The sequence below is a fragment of the Bufo gargarizans genome, chromosome 11 (assembly GCF_014858855.1).
Source record: "Bufo gargarizans isolate SCDJY-AF-19 chromosome 11, ASM1485885v1, whole genome shotgun sequence".
NCBI lineage: Eukaryota > Metazoa > Chordata > Amphibia > Anura > Bufonidae > Bufo > Bufo gargarizans.
The window spans coordinates 51,788,267-51,809,877 of NC_058090.1; the positions used below are offsets into that span (position 1 = coordinate 51,788,267).

Sequence of the window (21,611 nt, forward strand, 5' to 3'; positions counted from 1 at the left end):
AAAGATAGGAGACCCCTGATGAGACAACAGCATTCTGGATACACTGACCTCCCGTCCAGCATGTATTACCTGGAGGGAAATGTCTACCTATGAAAAGTCAGAAAATAGGAGCATAAGTAAAAATTATTTCTCCCATGTTAAAGGTAGTCATAGGCTTTTACCCTTTCCAGTGCAGCTTACAAAAGCCAAGCAAGTCTCTGGTTGCTGTGGATCACATGACCACCTTTTTTTGAGATAGTTATAAACTATTAACAAATAGTATGCAAATCATCACTTCCTCAACTAGTTGGGCGGTAAAACAAACAAAATTGTACTCACATGTTGTCAAGGAAAAAACAGTCTGCACATTCCTCCAAGCGCCGAATGTCCTCTTTTAGCCATTTTTTGGAGTTGACTAACATGTGCTTCCTACCGAGCACCAGGATCCTTTTGCCCCTTGCTGCCAGACAGGAGACTACAGTCAGGAGCTGGAAGACATGATGAAATAGAGAATAGAATAAACAGATGCATAACCCTAAGCCCCTCCGCAAGTCTTATTCAGGACATACTGGTATTCCTCATAAAATAACAACTTTAGAACATCTAAGCTGCCCAGACATATTCGGCTGAATATTATTTTTATTAGTTACGAAACAGACATCTGATATGATTATTTAAATTCTGGATATACTGCTTCAGTTTCCCTAAAATTGCCAGCGACAGTTTCTATTGAAGTGTGGTAATAAAGTGATGAGGTGAATAGAAAGCAACATAGCTATTTTTGTCTTTTAACATTTTTAGTAAATTTAGGCTGAGCAATTGGCCAAAGAAAGGGGGACTTCCACAGGATTTCCTCCGCTAAGATTTAGAAATGTCAAAGTGGTCTTGTTCCATATTACTCTGAATATGCTAGACAGAATCATGGTGGCCACAACCTTGCAAAAAAAAAAAAAAGAACAGAAATAAAGTGGCCTAAATGGGAGGAAACGCTCAAAACCCCCAAACACTGTGGCGTGTTTATAACCGGGGGAGCAATTCCTCTGCGTGTGATCCGTTGCTAACGGAGGTTCCCAGCAAAAATGCATACAATGGAGGATGTCGGCAGTGGACCACATGCACCACAATGGCATCCTACACAAGATGGGATAATGTGAAGATGGAAATATAAAAATACATAAAAACACTGCGAAAAGTGCACCACAATGATATGCAACTGACAGCACTGGCCAATCCCTCAAGCTGATCAAGAAGGAGTGAGACTTTAGCCAATGTATTAATGTCAGGAACACATCGGAGCCCTTTTGCACCACTGTCAAGATATCTCAGCGTGGCATGGGTTCCTACCACTAGACTACCTACGGTGTGTGAACATGGTCTGAGAGGTGCTAGACCGTGTTCACACACCGTAGGTAGTCTAGTGGTAGGAACCCATGCCACATTGAGATACCTTGACGGTGGTGCAAAAGGGCTTTGCAATTGTTTAGTGTTTTATTAAAATAATTTGCACCGTATTGCTCCTGCAGCTTGCATGTAATTCAATACATAGCAAGCTGCTCGACCCTATTCTCTGCTCATTCTGTCTGACAGTTTCTCTAAAGGCTCTTTCTCCAACCAAGATTACATAAAAAAAACACCAAATGACTACCTGGGATGGAGGTGAAGTTGCACTCACAACCTGAATGTGGAAAACTGTTGGGTTAAAGGCAGCCTGCAGTTCCGACACCCTTTCATGTAGAACATGGTAGGGTAAAAGTTTAATTACCGCCCCATGAAAACAAACAATGCGGCCTCAGACCAAAAAATGATTGGGCACCCCTGTCTTACATGATCATCAGTCCATGGAATGGTCAGGGAATAGGATCAAGCAGCTTGCTTCGCCTTGTAATACATGCAAGCTACAGAAGAAAAATAGTTTAGAATTTCTACTGAAAACCCAATTACAAAAATGTTTTTTTGCCCATAATAGAGCCACTACAATAGCCAAAAGGTGCCCATTGTAGGAAGCTAACATTCACAATAATATCAGGAATGGAATATACAGTATACATATACAACTCCGTTATTGGACTATGAACGGAAGCCTGCTCCAAGTGGTATTTGGTTATCAACATGATGATCTTGTTTGCCTTTGATGTACACCCTGTGAAAGCCATAGAAAGAAACCCCTGTGGTGATGGAGGTTTTTGCTAATGGACGCACATCTGTGCTTAGAATAGACAACTATTGTTCTGAAGAGGCGTATCCTTGTGGTGTCAACAAGCATTTGGGGAATACTGTCTCCATCTGTGATACCAATGGAGAGCACACCTGTGATTAAAATGGACAGCTATTGTTTGGAAGGGTCGTAGAAACTGTCTATGTGTTATCAGCAAACATCTCGAGATAATGGCCCTGAGGTAGCAGAGGCTACCTACAAAACGTATTCTAAGTGCAAGAGCGCCATCCACAGGAAGATGAAGACCATTACAACAAGAACACCCTCATTGTGTTACTGGAAGCTGAATGGAAGAGAGTCATCAAGAAGGCTGGAGGATACCGGAGTAATGGGTGGAGTTGTGTGTCTTCCGTGTTTTTCTCTCATTGGATTTGACCCTTTGCACTCAAAATGAAGACCCAAAGCACACACTCTCTCTTCTGTATGACTGTTACAGGGATTCAGACCCTATGTGGACCCCTCTCGTATATATCTAAAAAGGTTTTCTGAGATTTTTGAATTGATGACCTATCCTCTGACTTATTCAGTTATACTTTGTGAACTGGATAACCTTTTTTATGAATTGCTTTTGATATCAACGCAGAAATCTAGCGTTAAGTGGAGCGTGGGAAACCACCTAAAAATTGTGAAAGTGTGTAAGATGGCAGGAGCGCGGTATAAAAATAGGTCCTGTCTCCTGGGTGGCAGGAAGCAGACGGCTCATGTCAGTCAGATGATCTATCATTGCCACACAGCTTTATATTCCAGAACACACTTATAGAGACATCTGAACATGATTTAGAAGACAATACATTTTAATATTTAATTATTTACACTCTCATGCATCAACGCTGTCTGGGAGAAAAGGTGACCTTGTTTGGAAAATGAAAAATGGAAAGAAAGTGTGAGCAGTTAAGTGCACCGAGGGCGTATCCAAGCCACTCTGTGCACCCTTACTCCCTTCACCTTCCTCTGCCAGCCCATCCTTCTTCTATATTGACAGGGCAAAGTGAGAAGACTATGGAGGAACCTGGCCCTATCGATCAAGAAGTAAAGGAAGGGAGGAAGGTGTAGAAGCAAGGGGGTACAGCACACCCTCTAGTCACCGCCATGGGACATCTGAAGGACCTGGCCCTATTAATCAAGACGTAAAGGAAGTGGCTGGCAATGGAAGGCGGAGAAGCAAGGGTGCATAGCGCCCCCTCTAGTCACCGCTATGGGACATCTTAAAATAAACAGAGTGAGTGCACTTGGCTATCTTTGGAAGTCCCATAGTAGTGAATGGAGAGGACACCGCACTTGTGTGACTACCTCTCCATCTACTGGGATGGGACTTGCGAAAACAGCCAAACCAGCGAGAGGCGTGCTCTCTTTTGACAGTGGGGCTCTGTCCTTCAGATAAGAGTGAGTCCCAGAGTTGGAGTCCGCACCTATCAAACACTTACGGCCTATCCTGTCAATATGACATAAATGTGCCAGATGGAAATACTCATTTAAAGGGACTGTCCAAGAGAATAAAAAATCTCAGACAAGCCCTTTGAGGCTATGTTCACATGACGTTTCTATCATCCATTTAACAGGCATGGTTGCTAGAAACATATACCAACAGAGGGGCAATCATTTGCATCGGTTTTAAATAGATTTCAATGCTGAAAAATAAATAAATATAACAGCGATGGATTATAGCAGGTCTATGTAAGTACAGATGCAAATGCTTTGTGTTGTACATGTTTAGGGATCGACCGATATTGATTTTTTAGGGCCGATACCGATAATTTGTGAACTTTCAGGCCGATAGCCGATAATTTATACCGATATTCTGGGAATTTTCATTTTTTATTTTTATTTTTACTAACTTTTAGCCCCCTTAGGGACTAGAACCCTTGTCCTATTCACCCTGATAGATCTCTATCAGGGTGAACAGGAGCTCACACTGTCCCTGCTGCTCTGTGCTTTGTGCACACAGCAGCAGGGAGCTTACCATTGCAGCCAGGGCTTCATTAGCGTCCTGGCTGCCATGGTAACCGATCGGAGCCCCAGGATTACACTGGGAGGGGGGGGGGGGCGCACTGCACCACCAATGTTTTTAATGTGGGGGGCGCACTGCGCCACCAATGATTAATACTGGGGTGGGGGGCACACTGCGCCACCAATGAAGTTAAATCTCTCATTTATTCATATACAGGAGGCAGGAGCTGGCTGCAGAATGACATAGCCGGCTCCCGACCTCTATGAGCGGTAGCTGCGATCCGCGGCACCTGAGGAATTAACTATCGGAGATCGCAGCTACAGCTCATAGAGGTCGGGAGCCGGCTATGTGATTCTGCAGCCAGCTCCCGCCTCCTGTTCAATTTGAATGAATGAGAGATTTCTCTTCATTGGTGGCGCAGTGGCCACAGCCCCTCCCCTTCTCCCCTGTCCTCCCATTGGCTGCAGCGGCAGCACAGGGGGAGGAGACACGGCTTCCTTCTCCCCTGTGCTGCTGCTGAGGGAACACGGAGAGCGCTAACAGCAGCGCGATCTGTGTTCCCCATAAGTTATCGGAATATCGACAAAATAAATGCCGATACTGTTAACAGTCAAAATCCTAAATATCGGCCGATAATATCGGTAAAACCGATAATCGGTCGATCCCTATACATGTTTTTAGTATATTTGTTAAATGGATCTGCTAAGCCAGGGGTGGCCAACCTTACAGACACAAAGAGCCAGAAAAAAAAATCGTAAGACTGCCAGGAGCCACAAGCTATCCGTTTACACAAATATGCGTGCACACGACAGTATTACTGCAATTGAGTTATCAAACATTTAAAAGTGCATTTAAACCACCTTTCCTACCTGTAATGTAGACAGCTTTAGTGAGACTTCTGGCAATCTTTGTATTTCACAATGTGTTTCAAGAATTCTCAGATGACTGCCCCATGCTCAGATGACCCCCTTATGCTCAGATGGCCACCCCATGCTCAGATGACTGCCCCATGCTCAGATGACCCCCTTATGCTCAGATGATCCCCCCATGCTCAGATGACCGCCTCATGCTCAGATGACCCCCTCATGCTCAGATGATCCCCCCCATGCTTAGACGACCACCCATATGCTCTAACACACTTGGTGTGCTGGGCAGTGGCACCTGTGAAAAAAAAGGCAGAGCAGCAGTGACAGAGAGACTGAGGCCAGCAGCAGCCATTTCAGTCAGATTAGAGCCAAAGCTGCAGAGTGGCTGTAATCGGACTAAAATGGCTGCTGCTGGCCTCAGTAAGTCTCTCTGCCACTGCTGCTCTGAGTGCCCACTGCCCTGCTGGCCACCATTAACATTCATAAAAATTTACTATGGAGCTGGAAGCAGGTCCTCCTTGCTTGCTGCGCCACTTCTTGCCGCCCCCATAGACCCAGCCTGCGGTCTGATGAATCTGGCTGCTGGGCTGGCACTGAGAAGACTGGAGGCGGGCATTAGGTCACACACAAACACACTCACAGATGGGGGTGTTGGGCCGTGGGCGGGCAATCGGCGGCTGGTGGCGGGGAGAAGCACTGCAGCTTCGCCTTCTCTGCCGGAGGAGGAGCTGCAGTGAGTGACTAAGTCACGTGCCCGCTCTCGGCACTCTGAGTCCTCTCCACTCTTCCACCTCGTTCCAGCCTTCCAGCGCTTCACTTACGCACTGCAGAGAGGAGAGTAATCGCTGGTCGCGCTGCTCCCCTGCGAGCCGCAAATGAAGGCTCAAGGAGCCGCATGCGGCTCGCGAGCCGCGGGTTGGCCACCCCTGTGCTAAGCGGACAATAGAAAAGTCATGTCAACAAGATTTTTTATTATTTCGGACAGTCCCTTTGAAGAAGTACTTCCATCTGGAACATCTATGACATATCAATAGGATATGCCATAAATGTCTGATCGGTGTGGGCTCCACCTCTGGGACCCGATCCTATCCGTAGAACAGAGCCCCGCCATGAAATGAGAGCACACCTCCTGGTGGCTCAGCTGTTTTCGGAAGTGCCTTCGCAGGAGATGAAACACCATTTTGCATCTATATGAAAAATTAAGCAACTGTCCAGTACTGACCGGGTCCTGACTTACAGCCTACAATAGCTTTAGAACTCATAACATAGCAATTCCTTGTTGGTTGCACAGAATTTGGTCTGGTGTTCTGTATTCTGGGTCACCCAAAAATCTTTACTCCAGGCATTGTAGAATACACTCATGTAGGAAAAACAAACTGCCCAAAAATTATTATTTGGGGTCAGTGTGCATTCACACGAGTGTATCCGGCCCACAAAACATGAATCTGCTAAAAATACGGATGACATCTGCGTTGCATCTGTTTGTTTTTGCAGACTTATTGTCAGCAAAACAGACAAGAATAGGAGATGTTTTATATTTTTGCGGGGCCACATACCAGACATACGGATCTGGACAGCACACGGTGAGCTGTCCGCATCTTTTACGGCCCCATGGAAATTAATGGGTCCACATCCGATCCGCAAAAAACGAGGATCGGATTCAGAGCACAACTTCTGTCTTGGGAATGAGGCCCAAGCCTGACAACAAGTTTACCATCTGTCAACGACAACCACCTGAATTCTCAATATATTTTTGGGCTATAGTACAGAGTGTACCTTATGTTTTTGCATAGATTATGGGGTCGATTTATGACAATTTTCTGTATGGACGAGACACCATATTTACGAATCAGTGTCACTAAGAAAGTAGGGCTTTAGTTACTCTCAATGGAACTCATATTTATCACGTTTTTCGGCCATTTTTTTCTGATCAGAATGTTATCAGCATTCAGAGATATGGTTTTAGCACCCGTATCGACACCAGGAAAAACATCTGGAGACTCTTAGGGAGAAAGTTATTAAAGTATAGGCAGGTGGCAATCGGTCAGGAGAGCACGCTCAGGGGCTTGAACTTCCTGAAGGCTGTATTAGATTAAACAATCCTGCAGGCGATTTCGGGAGGGAAGCATTCCAGCCGGCAATCGCCTGCTCACTAGCGGAGGAGACCGCTGCTCTTACATGCAGTGATCTGCTCCACAGTATGGGAAGAACTCTTCCCCATACTGAATCGTTGTTTGCCGGCAGCAGATCGCGATTAGACAGCACAATCTGCCACTGGGAAACGATGATTTAATTGGGTAATCAGCGGCAGTATAATTACACTGCCAGATCATCGCTAACGAGCGTTCCTGCAAACGCTCGTTATCAATGAACTAGCCAATCATTGGTCAGTGTAATGGTCAGTGTAATACCGCCTTATCTCTTCCTGATAGCAGCAATGCCCAGATAACATCTAACTAGTACTTTGCATACTGCACCTTCCATGTTGAATCTGCAAATATATACAGGGGTGTTTTTGGAAACATGGGCATATCATGCAATACAGCATGGTGGTGGTTTAAGGGACCGAAAGGACCTGAAAGTTTTAGGGTAGTCTTTACATTGTGTATGTTTGTACACGCAGTGCAGATTGCTGTAAGGCCTCCTGCACACAACCGTTTTTTTCCCCCCATTTACTGGCCTTTTTTGCGTTCTGTATACACCATTACAATGGTTCCGCAAAAAAAACGCAATGTACTCCGTATGTATTCCGTTTCCGTATTTCCGTTCTTTTTAAAGATAGAACATGTCCTCCATTCAAGTCAAAAGGGTCCGCAAAAAAAGGAACACATACGGAAATGCATCCGTATGTCTTCCGTTTGTTCCGTTTTTTGCAGAACCATCTATTGAAAATGTTATGCTCAGCCCAATTTTATCTATGCAATTACTGTATACTGTATATGCCATATGGAAAAACGGAACGGAAAAATGGAATAGAAACGGAAACACAATGGAAACAAAAAACGGAACAACGGATCCGTGAAAAACGGACCGCAAAACACTGAAAAAGACATACGGTCGTGTGCAGGAGGCCTAAACCTGTATACAGTCTACTGACTTCATCCTGACTGCTCCCACACATAACAGGAATCACAAGCACTGATGGTGCTCCCATTGAAGTGTGCAATAATATACAGCTTGAGGGATAGACCCGTGTTCTATGTTTTCTATTCTATTACTTATTTTTTTTCCTGGCCCTACAGGCAAGTGCAATGTTTTTCTTATCTTTTTCTTTTGAAAGTTTTGAGAATGACACAAATATTAGTTTTCACAAAGTTTGCTGCTAAACTGCTTTTAGATCTTTGTTTCAGTTGTTTCTGTGATGTAGTGAAATATAATTACACGCACTTCATACGTTTCAAAAGCTTTTATCAACAATTACATGACATTTATGCAAAGAGTCAGTATTTGCAGTGTTGGCCCTTCTTTTTCAGGACCTCTGCAATTCGACTGGGCATGCTCTCAATCAACTTCTGGGCCAATTCCTGACTGATAGCAACCCATTCTTTCATAATCACTTCTTGGAGTTTGTCAGAATTAGTGGGTTTTTGTTTGTCCACCCGCCTCCTGAGGATTGACCACAAGTTCTCAATGGGATTAAGATTTGGGGAGTTTCCAGGCCATGGACCCAAAATGTCAACGTTTTGTCCCCGAGCCACTTAGTTATCACTTTTGCCTTATGGCACGGTGCTCCATCGTGCTGGAAAATGCATTGTTCTTCACCAAACTGTTGTTAGATTGTTGGAAGAAGTTGCTGTTGGAGGGTGTTTTGGTACCATTCTTTATTCATGGCTGTTATTTTGGGCAAAATTGTGAGTGAGCCCACTCCCTTGGATGAGAAGCAACCCCACACATGAATGGTCTCAGGATGCTTTACTGTTGGCATGACACAGGACTGATGGTAGCGCTCACCTTTTCTTTTCCGGACAAGCCTTTTTCCTGATGCCCCAAACAATCGGAAAGAGGCTTCATCGGAGAATATGACTTTGCCCCAGTCATCAGCAGTCCATTCACCATATTTTCTGCAGAAGATCAATCTGTCCCTGGTGGTTTTTTGGGAGAGAAGTGGCTTCTTTGCTGCCCTTCTTGACACCAGGCCATCTTCCAAAAGTCTTCGCCTCACTGTGCGTGCAGATGGGCTCACACCTGCCTGCTGACATTCCTGAGCAAGCTCTGCACTGGTGGCACTCCGATCCCGCAGCTGAATCCTCTTTAGGAGACGATTCTGGCGCTTGCTGGACTTTCTTGGACGCCCTGAAGCCTTCTTAAGGCCTCATGCACACGACCGTTTTTTTTTTAAGGTCCGCAAAAACGTGGTCCGTAGGTCCGTGATCTGTGACCATTTTTTCGTCCGTGGGTCTTCCTTGATTTTTGGAAGATCCACGGACATGAAAAATGAAAAAAAAATCTAAGTCAAGTTTGCCATTGAAATGATAGGAAAAAACTGACACGGATCACGGACACGAACGCGGATGACAATCTTGTGTGCATCCGTGTTTTTTCACGGACCCATTGACTTAAATGGGTCCGTGAACCATTGGCCGTGAAAAAAATAGGACAGGTCATATTTTTTTCACGGCCAGGAAAAACGGATCACGGATGCGGCTGCCAAACGGTGCATTTTCCGATTTTTCCACGGACCCATTAAAAGTCAATGGGTCCGCGAAAAAAAACGGAAAACGGCACAACGGCCACGGATGCACACAGCGGTCGTGTGCATGAGGCCTAACAAGAATTGAACCTCTTTCCTTGAAGTTCTTGATGATCCTATAAATTGCTGATTGAGGTGCAATCTTAGTAGCCACAATATCCTTGCCTGGGAAGCCATTTTTATGCAACGCAATGATGGCTGCACGCGTTTCTTTGCAGGTCACCATGGTTAACAATGGAAGAACAATGATTTCAAGCATCACCCTCCTTTTAACAGGTCAAGTCTGCCATTTTAACCCAATCAGCCTGACATAATGATCTCCAGCCTTGTGCTCGTCAACATTCTCACCTAAGTTTACAAGACGATTACTGAAATGATCTCAGCAGGTCCTTTAATGACAGAAAGTTTTTTTGGGGATTAAGTTAATTTTCATGGCAAAGAAGGACTATGCAATTCATTTGATCACTCTTCATAACATTCTGGAGTATATGCAAATTGCTATTATAAAAACTTAAAACAGCAACTTTTCCAATATTTATGTAATTCTCAAAACTTTTGGCCACGACTGTATGTGCCTGCACAAATGTATACATTTTGAGCACATACATGCATGCCTGTATATATTGAGTGTGCATGTGTGCTTTACATATGTAATAAGTGTGTGTTCATGTATTGTATGTAGTAAATGTGTACAGAGAATGTGCCTAGCACTACATCTCAATGCGGTTGTCATCAGAAATTTTCTTAGCCTACACTACTTCAAGGGGTTGTCCGGATTCAGAGCCATACCTATATTTTCACACAGGCAGCCCCACTAAGGCCTCTTTCACACAAGCAAGTTTTCCGCGCGGGTGCAATGTGTGACGTGAACGCATAGCACCTGCACTGAATCCTGACCCATTCATTTCAATGGGTCTGTGTACATAAGCGGTTTTATTTTTTTTCACACAACAGTTCTGCGATCTATATTCTGCGTTTTTCATGCAGACCTGGCCCCACAGAAGTGAATGGGGCTTCAGTGAAAAACGCATTGCATCCGGATGTAGTTCGGGAGCAGTCCGTTTTTCACTGATGGTTGCTAGGAGATGTTGTTTGTAAACCTTCATTTTTTTTTCACGCGCCTGAAAAACGCATCAAAACTGATTGCACCTGCGCAGAAAAAACTGAACAACTGAACGCAAAACTGACTGAACTTGCTTTCAAAATGGTGCGAGTTTCACTGAACGCATCCTGAGCCAATCTGCATAGTTTGTGTGAAAGAGGCATGCTCCGATGCTCTCCTTTGCCCTGCGCTGAATCACGCAGGGCAAAGGCATTTTTTTGAGATCTGATGACCTACCGGGCTCTCCATAGAGACGGCTAGGAGGAGGCTTCCGCCCAGCAGTGAGCCTGGTGGCGTCACTGGCACTGATGGGCAGGCTTTTTGCCAGTAAATCGGCTAGGGTAGCGCTAAAACACTCCCATCAGAGCTGGTGACGTCACCGAATACACTGCTGGGCGGAAGCCTCCGTCTAGCAGTGCACCAAATTAAATAAACATGCCTTTGCCCTGCGTGATCCAGTGCAGGGCAAGGGAGCGCATCGGAGCATGAAATGCTCCAATGCTCGTATCACAGGGACCGGAGGGGTGGAGATGTGGGTATGTCCAGGTTCAGCTCTGAACCTGCACAACCCCTTTAAAGGGATTCTGTCACCTCCCCTCAGCCAAAAAACGATTTTAAAGCAGCCATGAAGCACAGCTTACCTGGATTAGGCTGTGCTCTTTTATCTTGAAATCCGTCCAGCAGTTACTGCAAAAAACGACTTTGATTGATATGTAAATGTGTCCTGAAGGTGCCCAGAGGGGCGTTTTGTTCTTCTTAGTGAGCCCAGTACCGCCCCTCTTACAGTGCCCAGCCCGCCTTCCTTGTACTGTCTAACCGCCGCCCCCAGCCTGCCACAGCCTCCCCTCCCTCTCCTCCCCCTCCCTCACGCCGAACGAACTCTCGCACAGGCGCAGTACCCACTGAGGGCTGCGCCTGTGCGATCATCAGGAGACTGAGGGCGGCAGCTTCATCTTCGTCACTGGGCATGCGCCGAGCCCAGTGACGTCCGATGCTCGCTCTTCCCTGCTGACTGAGGGAAGAGCGAGCATCGGACGTCACTGGGCTCGGCGCATGCCCAGTGACGAAGATGAAGCTGCTGCCCTCAGTCTCCTGCTGATCGCACAGGCGCAGCCCTCAGTGGGTACTGCGCCTGTGCGAGAGTTCGTTCGGCGTGAGGGAGGGGGAGGAGAGGGAGGGGAGGCTGTGGCAGGCTGGGGGCGGCGGTTAGACAGTACAAGGAAGGCGGGCTGGGCACTGTAAGAGGGGCGGTACTGGGCTCACTAGGAAGAAAAAAACGCCCCTCTGGGCACCTTCAGGACACATTTACATATCAATCAAAGTCGTTTTTTGCAGTAACTGCTGGACGGATTGCAAGATAAAAGAGCACAGCCTAATCCAGGTAAGCTGTGCTTCATGGCTGCTTTAAAATCGTTTTTTGGCTTAGGGGAGGTGACAGAATCCCTTTAAAGGCTATGTACACCACTGAGGGCAATTCTATTTCTTATTATTGCATTGTACTTATTTTGAGCTTTGTCTTTTATTTAGTATTTTCCGTTGGGGAGCTGACGGGCTCCTAATCTCTGCTGTCTGACATTATAAACACTCATTATAGACCAGTTCTTATCTTAATGATAAGAATGCGGCTTAAATAAGTGTTTATGACCTCTCAGTAGTTTAGAGATAAGGGCTATTAGTAGAGATGAGCGAATTTCATATTTTGAAATTCGTTCACGCTTCGTTTACTGGTAATAGGTGAATTGCATTATGGATTCCATTACCACGGACCATAAAGGCATTCTGTCATAGAATTGCGTTGTGGTCCGCAATTCACCTTTTACCAGTAAACGAAGCCTGAACGAATTTCATAACTTGAAATTCGCTCATCTCTAGTTATTAGATTACCCGCACAAAGTGAAAGTACCAGTCACACAGTCAGAAAAACAGTTAACACTTTGTAACAGAATAGTTCAACATTTTTAATAAAGGGCAATTGAAAATAAATAAAAATTAGTAAAATTAACCACTTAAGGACCACAGGTTTATACCCCCCTAGTGACCAGGCCCTTTTTTACAAATCGGCACTCCACAACTTTAGCAGTTTATTGCTCAGTCATGCAACTTACCACCCAAATGAATTTTACCTCCTTTTCTTCTCACTAATAGAGCTTTAATTTGGTGGTATTTCATTGCTGCTGACATTTTTACTTTTTTTGTTATTAATTGAAATTTAACGATTTTTTTGCAAAAAAATGACATTTTTCACTTTCAGTTGTAAAATTTTGCAAAAAAAAACGACATCCATATATAAATTTTTCGCTAAATTTATTGTTCTACATGTCTTTGATAAAAAAAAAATGTTTGGGTAAAAAAAAAAATGGTTTGGGTAAAAGTTATAGCGTTTACAAACTATGGTACAAAAATGTGAATTTCCGCTTTTTGAAACAGCTCTGACTTTCTGAGCACCTGTCATGTTTCCTGAGGTTCTACAATGCCCAGACAATAGAAAAACCCCACAAATGACCCCATTTCGGAAAGTAGACACCCTAAGGTATTCGCTGATGGGCATAGTGAGCTCATAGAAGTTTTTATTTTTTGTCACAAGTTAGCGGAAAATGATGATTTATTTTTTATTTAATTTTTTTCTTACAAAGTCTCATATTCCACTAACTTGTGACAAAAAATAAAAAATTCTAGGAACTCGCCATGCCCCTCACGAAATACCTTGGGGTGTCTTCTTTCCAAAATGGGGTCACTTGTGGGGTAGTTATACTGCCCTGGCAATTTAGGGGACCATATGCGTGAGAAGTAGTGTGAAATCAAAATCTGTAAAAAATGGCCTGCGAAATCCGAAAGGTGCTCTTTGGAATGTGTGCCCCTTTGCCCACCTAGGCTGCAAAAAAGTGTCACACATCTGGTATCGCCGTACTCGGGAGAAGTTGGGGAATGTGTTTTGGGGTGTAATTTTACATATACCCATGCTGGGTGAGATAAATATCTTGGTCAAATGCCAACTTTGTATAAAAAAATGGGAAATGTTGTCTTTTGCCAAGATATTTATCTCACCCAGTATGGGTATATGTAAAATGACACCCCAAAACACATTCCCCAACTTCTCCTGAGTACAGCGATACCAGATGTGTGACACTTTTTGGCAGCCTAGGTGGGCAAAGGGGCACACATTCCAAAGAGCACCTTTAGGATTTCACCAGCCATTTTTTACAGATTTTGATTTCAAACTACTTCTCACGCATATGGGCCCCTAAATTGCCAGGGCAGTATAACTACCCCACAAGTGACCCCATTTTGGAAAGAAGACACCCCAAGGTATTCCATGAGGGGCATGGCGAGTTCCTAGAATTTTTTATTTTTTGTCGCAAGTTAGTGGAATATGAGACTTTGTAAGAAAAAAAATCAAAATAAAAAAAATCATCATTTTCCGCTAACTTGTGACAAAAAATAAAAAATTCTAGGAACTCGCCATGCCCCTCACGGAATACCTTGGGGTGTCTTCTTTCCAAAATGGGGTCACTTGTGGGGTAGTTATACTGCCCTGGCAATTTAGGGGCCCATATGTGTGAGAAGTACTTTGCAATCAAAATCTGTAAAAAATGACCGGTGAAATCCGAAAGGTGCACTTTGGAATGTGTGCCCCTTTGCCCACCTAGGCTGCAAAAAAGTGTCACACATCTGGTATCGCCGTACTCAGGAGAAGTTGGGGAATGTGTTTTGGGGTGTCATTTTACATATACCCATGCTGGGTGAGAGAAATATCTTGGCAAAAGACAACATTTCCCATTTTTTTATACAAAGTTGGCATTTGACCAAGATATTTATCTCACCCAGCATGGGTATATGTAAAATGACACCCCAAAACACATTCCCCAACTTCTCCTGAGTACGGCGATACCACATGTGTGACACTTTTTTGCAGCCTAGATGCGCAAAGGTGCCCAAATTCCTTTTAGGAGGGCATTTTTAGACATTTCGGTCCCAGACTTCTTCTCACGCTTTAGGGCCCCTAAAAAGCCAGGGCAGTATAAATACCCCACATGTGACCCCATTTTGGAAAGAAGACACCCCAAGGTATTCAATGAGGGGCATGGCGAGTTCATAGAAAAAAACATTTTTGGCATAAGTTAGCGGAAATTGATTTTTTTTTAGTTTTTTCTCACAAAGTCTCATTTTCTGCTAACTTGGGTCAAAAATTTAAAACTTTCATGGACTCAATATGCCCCTCAGCGAATACCTTGGGGTGTCTTCTTTCCAAAATGGGGTCAGTTGTGGGGTGTTTGTACTGCCCTGGCATTTGAGGGTCTCCGCAATCATTACATGTATGGCCAGCATTAGGAGTTTCTGCTATTCTCCTTATATTGAGCATACAGGTAATGAGATTTTTTTTCCCGTTCAGCCTCTGGGCTGAAAGAAAAAAATGAGCGGCACAGATTTCTTCATTCGCATCGATCAATGTGGATGAAAAAATCTCTGCCCAAAAAAAAAAGGAGGGGAAAGGCGTCTGCCAGGACATAGGAGCTCCGCCCAACATCCATACCCACTTAGCTCGTATGCCCTGGCAAACCCGATTTCTCCATTCACATCAATCGATGTGGATGAATAAATCATTGCCGGGATTTTTTATATTTTTTTATATATACAAAGTGTTTGCCAAAGCATAGGAACGCCGCCTCCTCCTCAGCTCGTATGCCTTGGCAAACGTATCTGTTACTGCAGAGGAGAAATCTCGTCTTGCAGCGCCGCATACACTGACTTTTGTGTAATCTGACAGCAGCGCAATGCTTCTGTCAGAATGCACATCAGTGCTGCAGCTGCTTGATCGCTTGGTCCACCTAGAAGGTAAAAAAAAAAAAAACCAGGCCGCAACGCAATAAATTTATTAACATTAACTTTTATAAACTTTTGAAACAGAACAATAACTTTTTTGCTTACCGGTGATTTTTTTTTTTTTTAATTTTTTTTTACCTTTATTGAACAAACCTCTCCTTCCCCATGGGACAATGTGCAAAGCGCAAATCGCCCAGAGATGTGGCGAAGTACATTATGCACTTTGTCCCAGGTGAAAGGAGAGGTTTGTGGCAGCTCTGTGTGAAAGGGCCCTAAGACCCCTGTGTGCCTGTCCTGTGTACGCAATCCCTATGCTAATAGTGTACCTGAGTGTGGAACTTGCGGAAACACTCCCCTATGCATAGGGCAGGCTGGTCAGGACAGTCAGGACAAAAAAAGGTGGTGTCACGCCTTATTCCACCCCTGCTACAGACACGACATCTTTTTCTTGTGGAACGTTGAGTTGGGGTACCAGGATAGACAGACGGGAAGTGTGTGCCATGTAGCCGGCTCACTACATCAGGGCCTTGGGGCACGGACCCTCCTGGATACAGGATTTCCGAAATGATCTCTTCCTGGAATTTTAGGAAGGATCCTGTTCTCCCAGCCTTACTGTAGAGAACAAAACTATTGTACATCGCCAATTGGATCAAATAAACAGACACCTTTTTATACCAGCGTCTGGTTCTGCGGGAAACTAAATAGGGAGCCAACATCTGGTCATTGAAGTCCACCCCTCCCATGTGAAGGTTATAGTCGTGGACAGAGAGGGGTTTCACAATGACTCCAGTTGCCCGTTCAATTTGGACAGTCGTGTCTGCGTGAATGGTGGACAGAAGGTAAACGTCCCTCTTGTCCCTCCACTTCACCGCGAGCAGTTCTTGGTCACACAAGGCAGCCCTCTCCCCCCGTGCAAGTCGGGTACGAACGAGCCGTTGGGGGAAGCCCCGGCGACTAGGTCGCGCGGTGCCACAGCATTGAATTCCGACTAGATGTAAGTGCCGAAAGAGGGCCACGCTTGAGTAAAAATTGTCCACGTATAAGTGGTACCCCTTGTGGAGTAAGGGTGACACCAAGTCCCAGACAATCTTGCCACTGCTCCCCAGGTAGTCAGGACATCCGACCGGCTCCAGTTTTGAGTCTTTTCCCTCATAGACCCTAAAACGATATGTATAGCCTGTGGCCCTTTCACAGAGCTTATACAGTTTGACCCCATACCGGGCGCGCTTGCTGGGGATGTACTGTTTTATGCCAAGGCGCCCGGTAAAATGTACTAGGGACTCGTCTATGCAGATGTTTTGATTAGGGGTATACGCATCTGCAAATCTGGATGACAAATGGTCTATGAGGGGCCGAATTTTATGGAGCCGGTCATAAGCAGGGTGGCCTCTTGGATGACAGGTGCTATTGTCCGCAAAATGCATAAAGCACATGATGGCCTCAAAACGTGCCCTAGACATTGCAGCAGAGAACATGGGCATGAAATGTATTGGGTCTTTAGACCAATATGACCGCAATACATTTTTTTTAGTTAGACCCATGCTGAGGAGAAGGCCCAAAAAAAATTTCAACTCGGAAACGGTGACTGGTTTCCACCGGAAAGGCTGGGCATAGAAGCTTTCCGGATTGGCGGTAATAAACTGTGTGGCGTAGCGGTTGGTTTCTGCCACAACTAGGTCATAGAGATCCGCGGTGAAGAACAGCTCAAAAAACTGAAGGGCCGATCCTAAATGAGCCGTCTCCACGCGAACTCCAGACTGGGCGGTGAAAGGGGGCAATACGGGTGCGGCGGAATCAGGGGATTGCCAATTAGGATTTGCCAGCACCTCTGGGAGACTAAGGGTTCTACGGGCCTGTGAACGCGGTGGCTGCGACAGGGGAGTTATTGCACGTGCCACCGTACCAGCTGGAACTGCCCTTCTGGTGCTCGCCACTTCACCAGGGAATACGGCAGTGCTGGTAGAAGGTCCAGGCTGTGCTGCGCTGCTGGTGTATGCCGCACCATAAACAAGATCAGAGCTAGCACCACTCTGCTGCAAATGAGGATCATCATGCAGGGTAGGCAGAACTCTTACATGGGATCGGGTACGTCTGGCCGTAGCAGGGACCTCTACCTCGTCATCCTCACTAGCCGTTAGAGTGCCACTGCTGTCTACAGGTTCATATTCTGAACCACTGGATTCAGCGGATGAGGCGTCCCCATCGCTTTCATCCATCACGGCCAGAATCCTGTAGGCCTCTTCAGCGGAATACCCCTTGTTTGACATTTTGGGTTCACTAAATTTAGGGGGTATTCCTCTGAGACTACCCGGGAAAAAGAACAAACCTGCTTAGTAAAAGGGAGTGCTTGCGAAGTAAAGCTGCGATCGCTAATAAAGATCCAAAAAGCTAAAAAGTGATCTTTATAGCGCCGCAGCGATTTTACGGTGTTTTTGCAGTGATCAGAAAAAAAAAATTCTGTCACTGCGGCGGGGCGGACTGAACGCAAGTGTGCGCACAAGATCAGGCCTGATTGGGCGAACACTGCGTTTTTTGTAGAACCTAAGGTGACCCTAATGTACTTATATAGATCTGATTGCGATCAGTATTGATCACTTACAGATACTATATAGTACTAGTGCTGATTAGCGACAGCGATGACGCTAATCAGCGACTAATCGGTGACTGCGGTGCGGTGCGGTGGGCGCTAAACTACCTAGCAAGTAGCTAACTACCTGGCAGGGATGAGGGACCCTTACAGGGGGGGTGATCAATGACAGGGGGGTGGACAAGGGGGTGATCAGGGTGATCAAAGAGTCTAATATGGGTGATCAGGTGCTAAATAAGGGGTTAATAAATGACAGGGTAATATCTAATGTGTAGTGTGGTGTTTGGTGCTACTTACTGAGCTGCCTGTGTCCTCTGGTGGTCGATCCAAGCGAAAGGGACCACCAGAGGACGAGGCAGCAGTTATATCAGACGCTATTTTCAAAATAGCGTCTGACATAACCATTTCATTGGACGATTCAAAAATCTACAGCGTGCCAGCCAATGATCGCGGCCGGCAGGCTGCAGATGAACTTGTGCACTATGCGTTCCTGTGAACGCGCGCTCCTGTGTGCGCGCGTTCACAGGAAATCTCGGCTCACGCGAGATGACGCCAATCGGCGTTAGCGTAGCCTGGGAGCGCCGCAGAGATGACGCCTTTCGGCGTTAGCGTAGCGGTAAGTGGTTAATTCAAACAAAAATTGACTCCAAATCTGTACATAGCCTTTAAAGCGAACCTTTCACCTCATTTCACTATATAAACTAGCAACAGTACCTTATAGATTATGTTCAGTGTGTTCTTCTACATGTTAGAGCCCCTTCCTGCGCTGTTTATTCTTGTAAAAATCGACTTATAAAGTTCTCATTTCCTGCTCCTGAAGTCACGCTACAAGTCAAGGGGGTAGCCCTTCCCTCACCTCTGGCCGTACCTCCCCTGCCCTAACGCCGCCTCTATGCGCTGTAATTGACAGCCGACAGTGTGATCCAGTCTTTCTTTCGGACACAAGCTCGATCCTGTAACAGAATCGCGCATGCGCCGTCCGCGATCCCTGCCTGTCTGCTCTCCTGTCTGCGCTCCCTCTCGTGCGCGCGCTCCCCTATCTTCAGGCTCCAAGTGGCGAAGGAGGAGGACGGCGCATGCGCAGGATTCACAAGCGCCGGCTGTCAATTACACCGCATAGAGGCGGCGTTAGGGCAGGGGAGGTACGGCCAGAGGTGAGGGAAGGGCTACCCCCTTGACTTGTAGCGTGACTTCAGGAGCAGGAAATGAGAACTTTATAAGTCGATTTTTACAAGAATAAACAGCGCAGGAAGGGGCTCTAACATGTAGAAGAACACACTGAAGATAATCTATAAGGTACTGTTGCTAGTTTATATAGTGAAAATGAGGTGAAAGGTTCGCTTTAACCTTTAAATTTACCATCTGCAGTTTTCCTACACTATCCTAAGGCTAGTTTCACACTAGCGGCAGGGGAGTCCAGCAGATGAACAGGCTGTCAGATCCGTCCTGACGCTAGTTCATGTGTGTCACAGACTGCTGCTCTGTCCCCATTGACTAGAATTGGGACGGAGTTCCGGCGGCCGCATGGCAGTGCATGGCGAGAGGCAGCCGGACAAAAAGTACGACATGCAGTACTTTTAGTCAGGCTGGTTCTCGCCGTGCGCTGCCGCCGGAACTCTGCCCCCGGCTCCATTGTAGTCAATGGGGACGGAGCGGCAGTCCGGCACACGGTACCAATAAAACTTATCCCATAGTTTCCAGAATGGGGTTACTTTTTTGGAGTTTCTACTCTAGGGGTGCATCAGGGGGGCTTTAAATGGGACATGGTGTCAAAAAACCAGTCCAGCAAAATGTGCCTTTCAAAAACCGTATGGCGTTCCTTTCCTTCTGCGCAATGCTGTATGCCCCTGCAGCAGTTTACGACCACATATGGGGTGTTTCTGTAAACTACAGAATCAGGGCCATAAATATTGAGTTTTGTTTGGCTGTTAACCCTTGCTTTGTAATTGGAAAAAATGGATTCAAATTCTGCCCAAAAAGTGAAATTTTGCAATTTTATCTCTATTTTCCATTAATTATTGTGGAACACCTAAAGGGTTAACAAAGTTTGTAAAATTAGTTTTAAATACCTTGAGGGGTGTAGGTTGTAAAATGGGGTCATTTTTGGGTGGTTTCTATTATGTAAGCCTCACAAAGTGACTTCAGACCTGAACTGGTACTGAAAAAGTGGGTTTTAGAAATTTTCAGAAAAATGTCAAGATTTGCTTCTAAACTTCTAAGCCTTCTAATGTCCCCCAAAAATAAAATGGCATTCACAAAATGATCCAAACATGAAGTAGATATATGGGGAATGTAAAGTAATAACTATTTTTGGAGGTATTACTATCTATTATAAAAGTAGAGAAATTTGCTACTTTTTCAAAATTTTGGGTGAATTTTGATATTTTTTTTTTTAAATAAAAAATTATTTTTTTGACTAAAATTTTACCACTGTCATGAAGTACAATACGTGACGAGAAAACAAATCTCAGAATGGCCTGGATAAGTCAAAGCGTTTTAAAGTTATCACCACATAAAGTCACACATGCAAAAAATGGCCTGGTCCTGAAGGTGAAAAATGGCAGGGTCCTGAAGGGGTTAAACACAGCAGCAAAAACAAACACACAAGATGCTGTGTGTGATTTCAGCTTTAATTTCCTTTGTACTGCAGACAAATCTGTTTTGAAGGGTTGAATACTTCTACAAGGCACTATATATATCACATATCATCGTAAAAGCTGAATCATTTACAGCGCACATGCTGTAAAATAATGAAAATGTCAGAAAATGACGGGCAACAACACATGACACAGCTAGAATATACTCAGCGAGTGCTCACTGTCAGGACAATGCTGAACAGAGGCTTTTGTGGGCACGTGTTTTGCTGATCAGGTTCTGTGTCAGGAGGGGAATTTCACTGTGGCGAACCTAAACCGATCTGATACAACTGCTGTTATTCAAGGGGCTTTCTGACCTCAATATTATAATTGAATATAACTAGTACAAGAATCACTGGTTTCAAACAGTTTCCCTATAGGACCAGCTTCTTTGGTTTTGTATCTATTTCAAGCAAATGTGTCATCAAAAAATGACCTATTGTTTAAACCAAGCTTTTATGTTAATTATACGGTATCATTGATGGTGATTACTATTATTTTCCATGTCACTATCTTTTCAGAAAAAAATCCTGAAATCTTGTGGTTTTCACATTGGCCACTAATAATAGGCTGACATTTCCTGTTCTGTAGCGATATCTTCTCAGCAGCCATCACACTATTATCACAGATAGGATTACAATAATAGATATCACTTAGGGCCGTATTGCGGCCTGCAATATACGGGCACTCGCTTTGTGTGCCCCATATCACAGATGCCGATCCTTTCACTTGAATGGGTCCTCAATCAGCAAGATATGGAGTGGAAG

At 45.0% G+C, this 21,611-nt stretch overlaps 1 protein-coding gene across 5 annotated transcripts in view; it reads right to left on the reverse strand.

The window, feature by feature from the left end:
- The window catches only part of LOC122921693 (protein only RNase P catalytic subunit), a 109,393-nt gene that overhangs the window by 16,055 nt on the left and 71,727 nt on the right, over positions 1–21,611 (reverse strand). For all 5 annotated transcript variants that reach the window (XM_044271867.1, XM_044271868.1, XM_044271864.1 and 2 more), the window contains exon 5: positions 319–467. In XM_044271867.1, the coding sequence (XP_044127802.1) occupies positions 319–467 (149 nt within the window). The remainder of the gene's footprint in view (positions 1–318; positions 468–21,611) is intronic.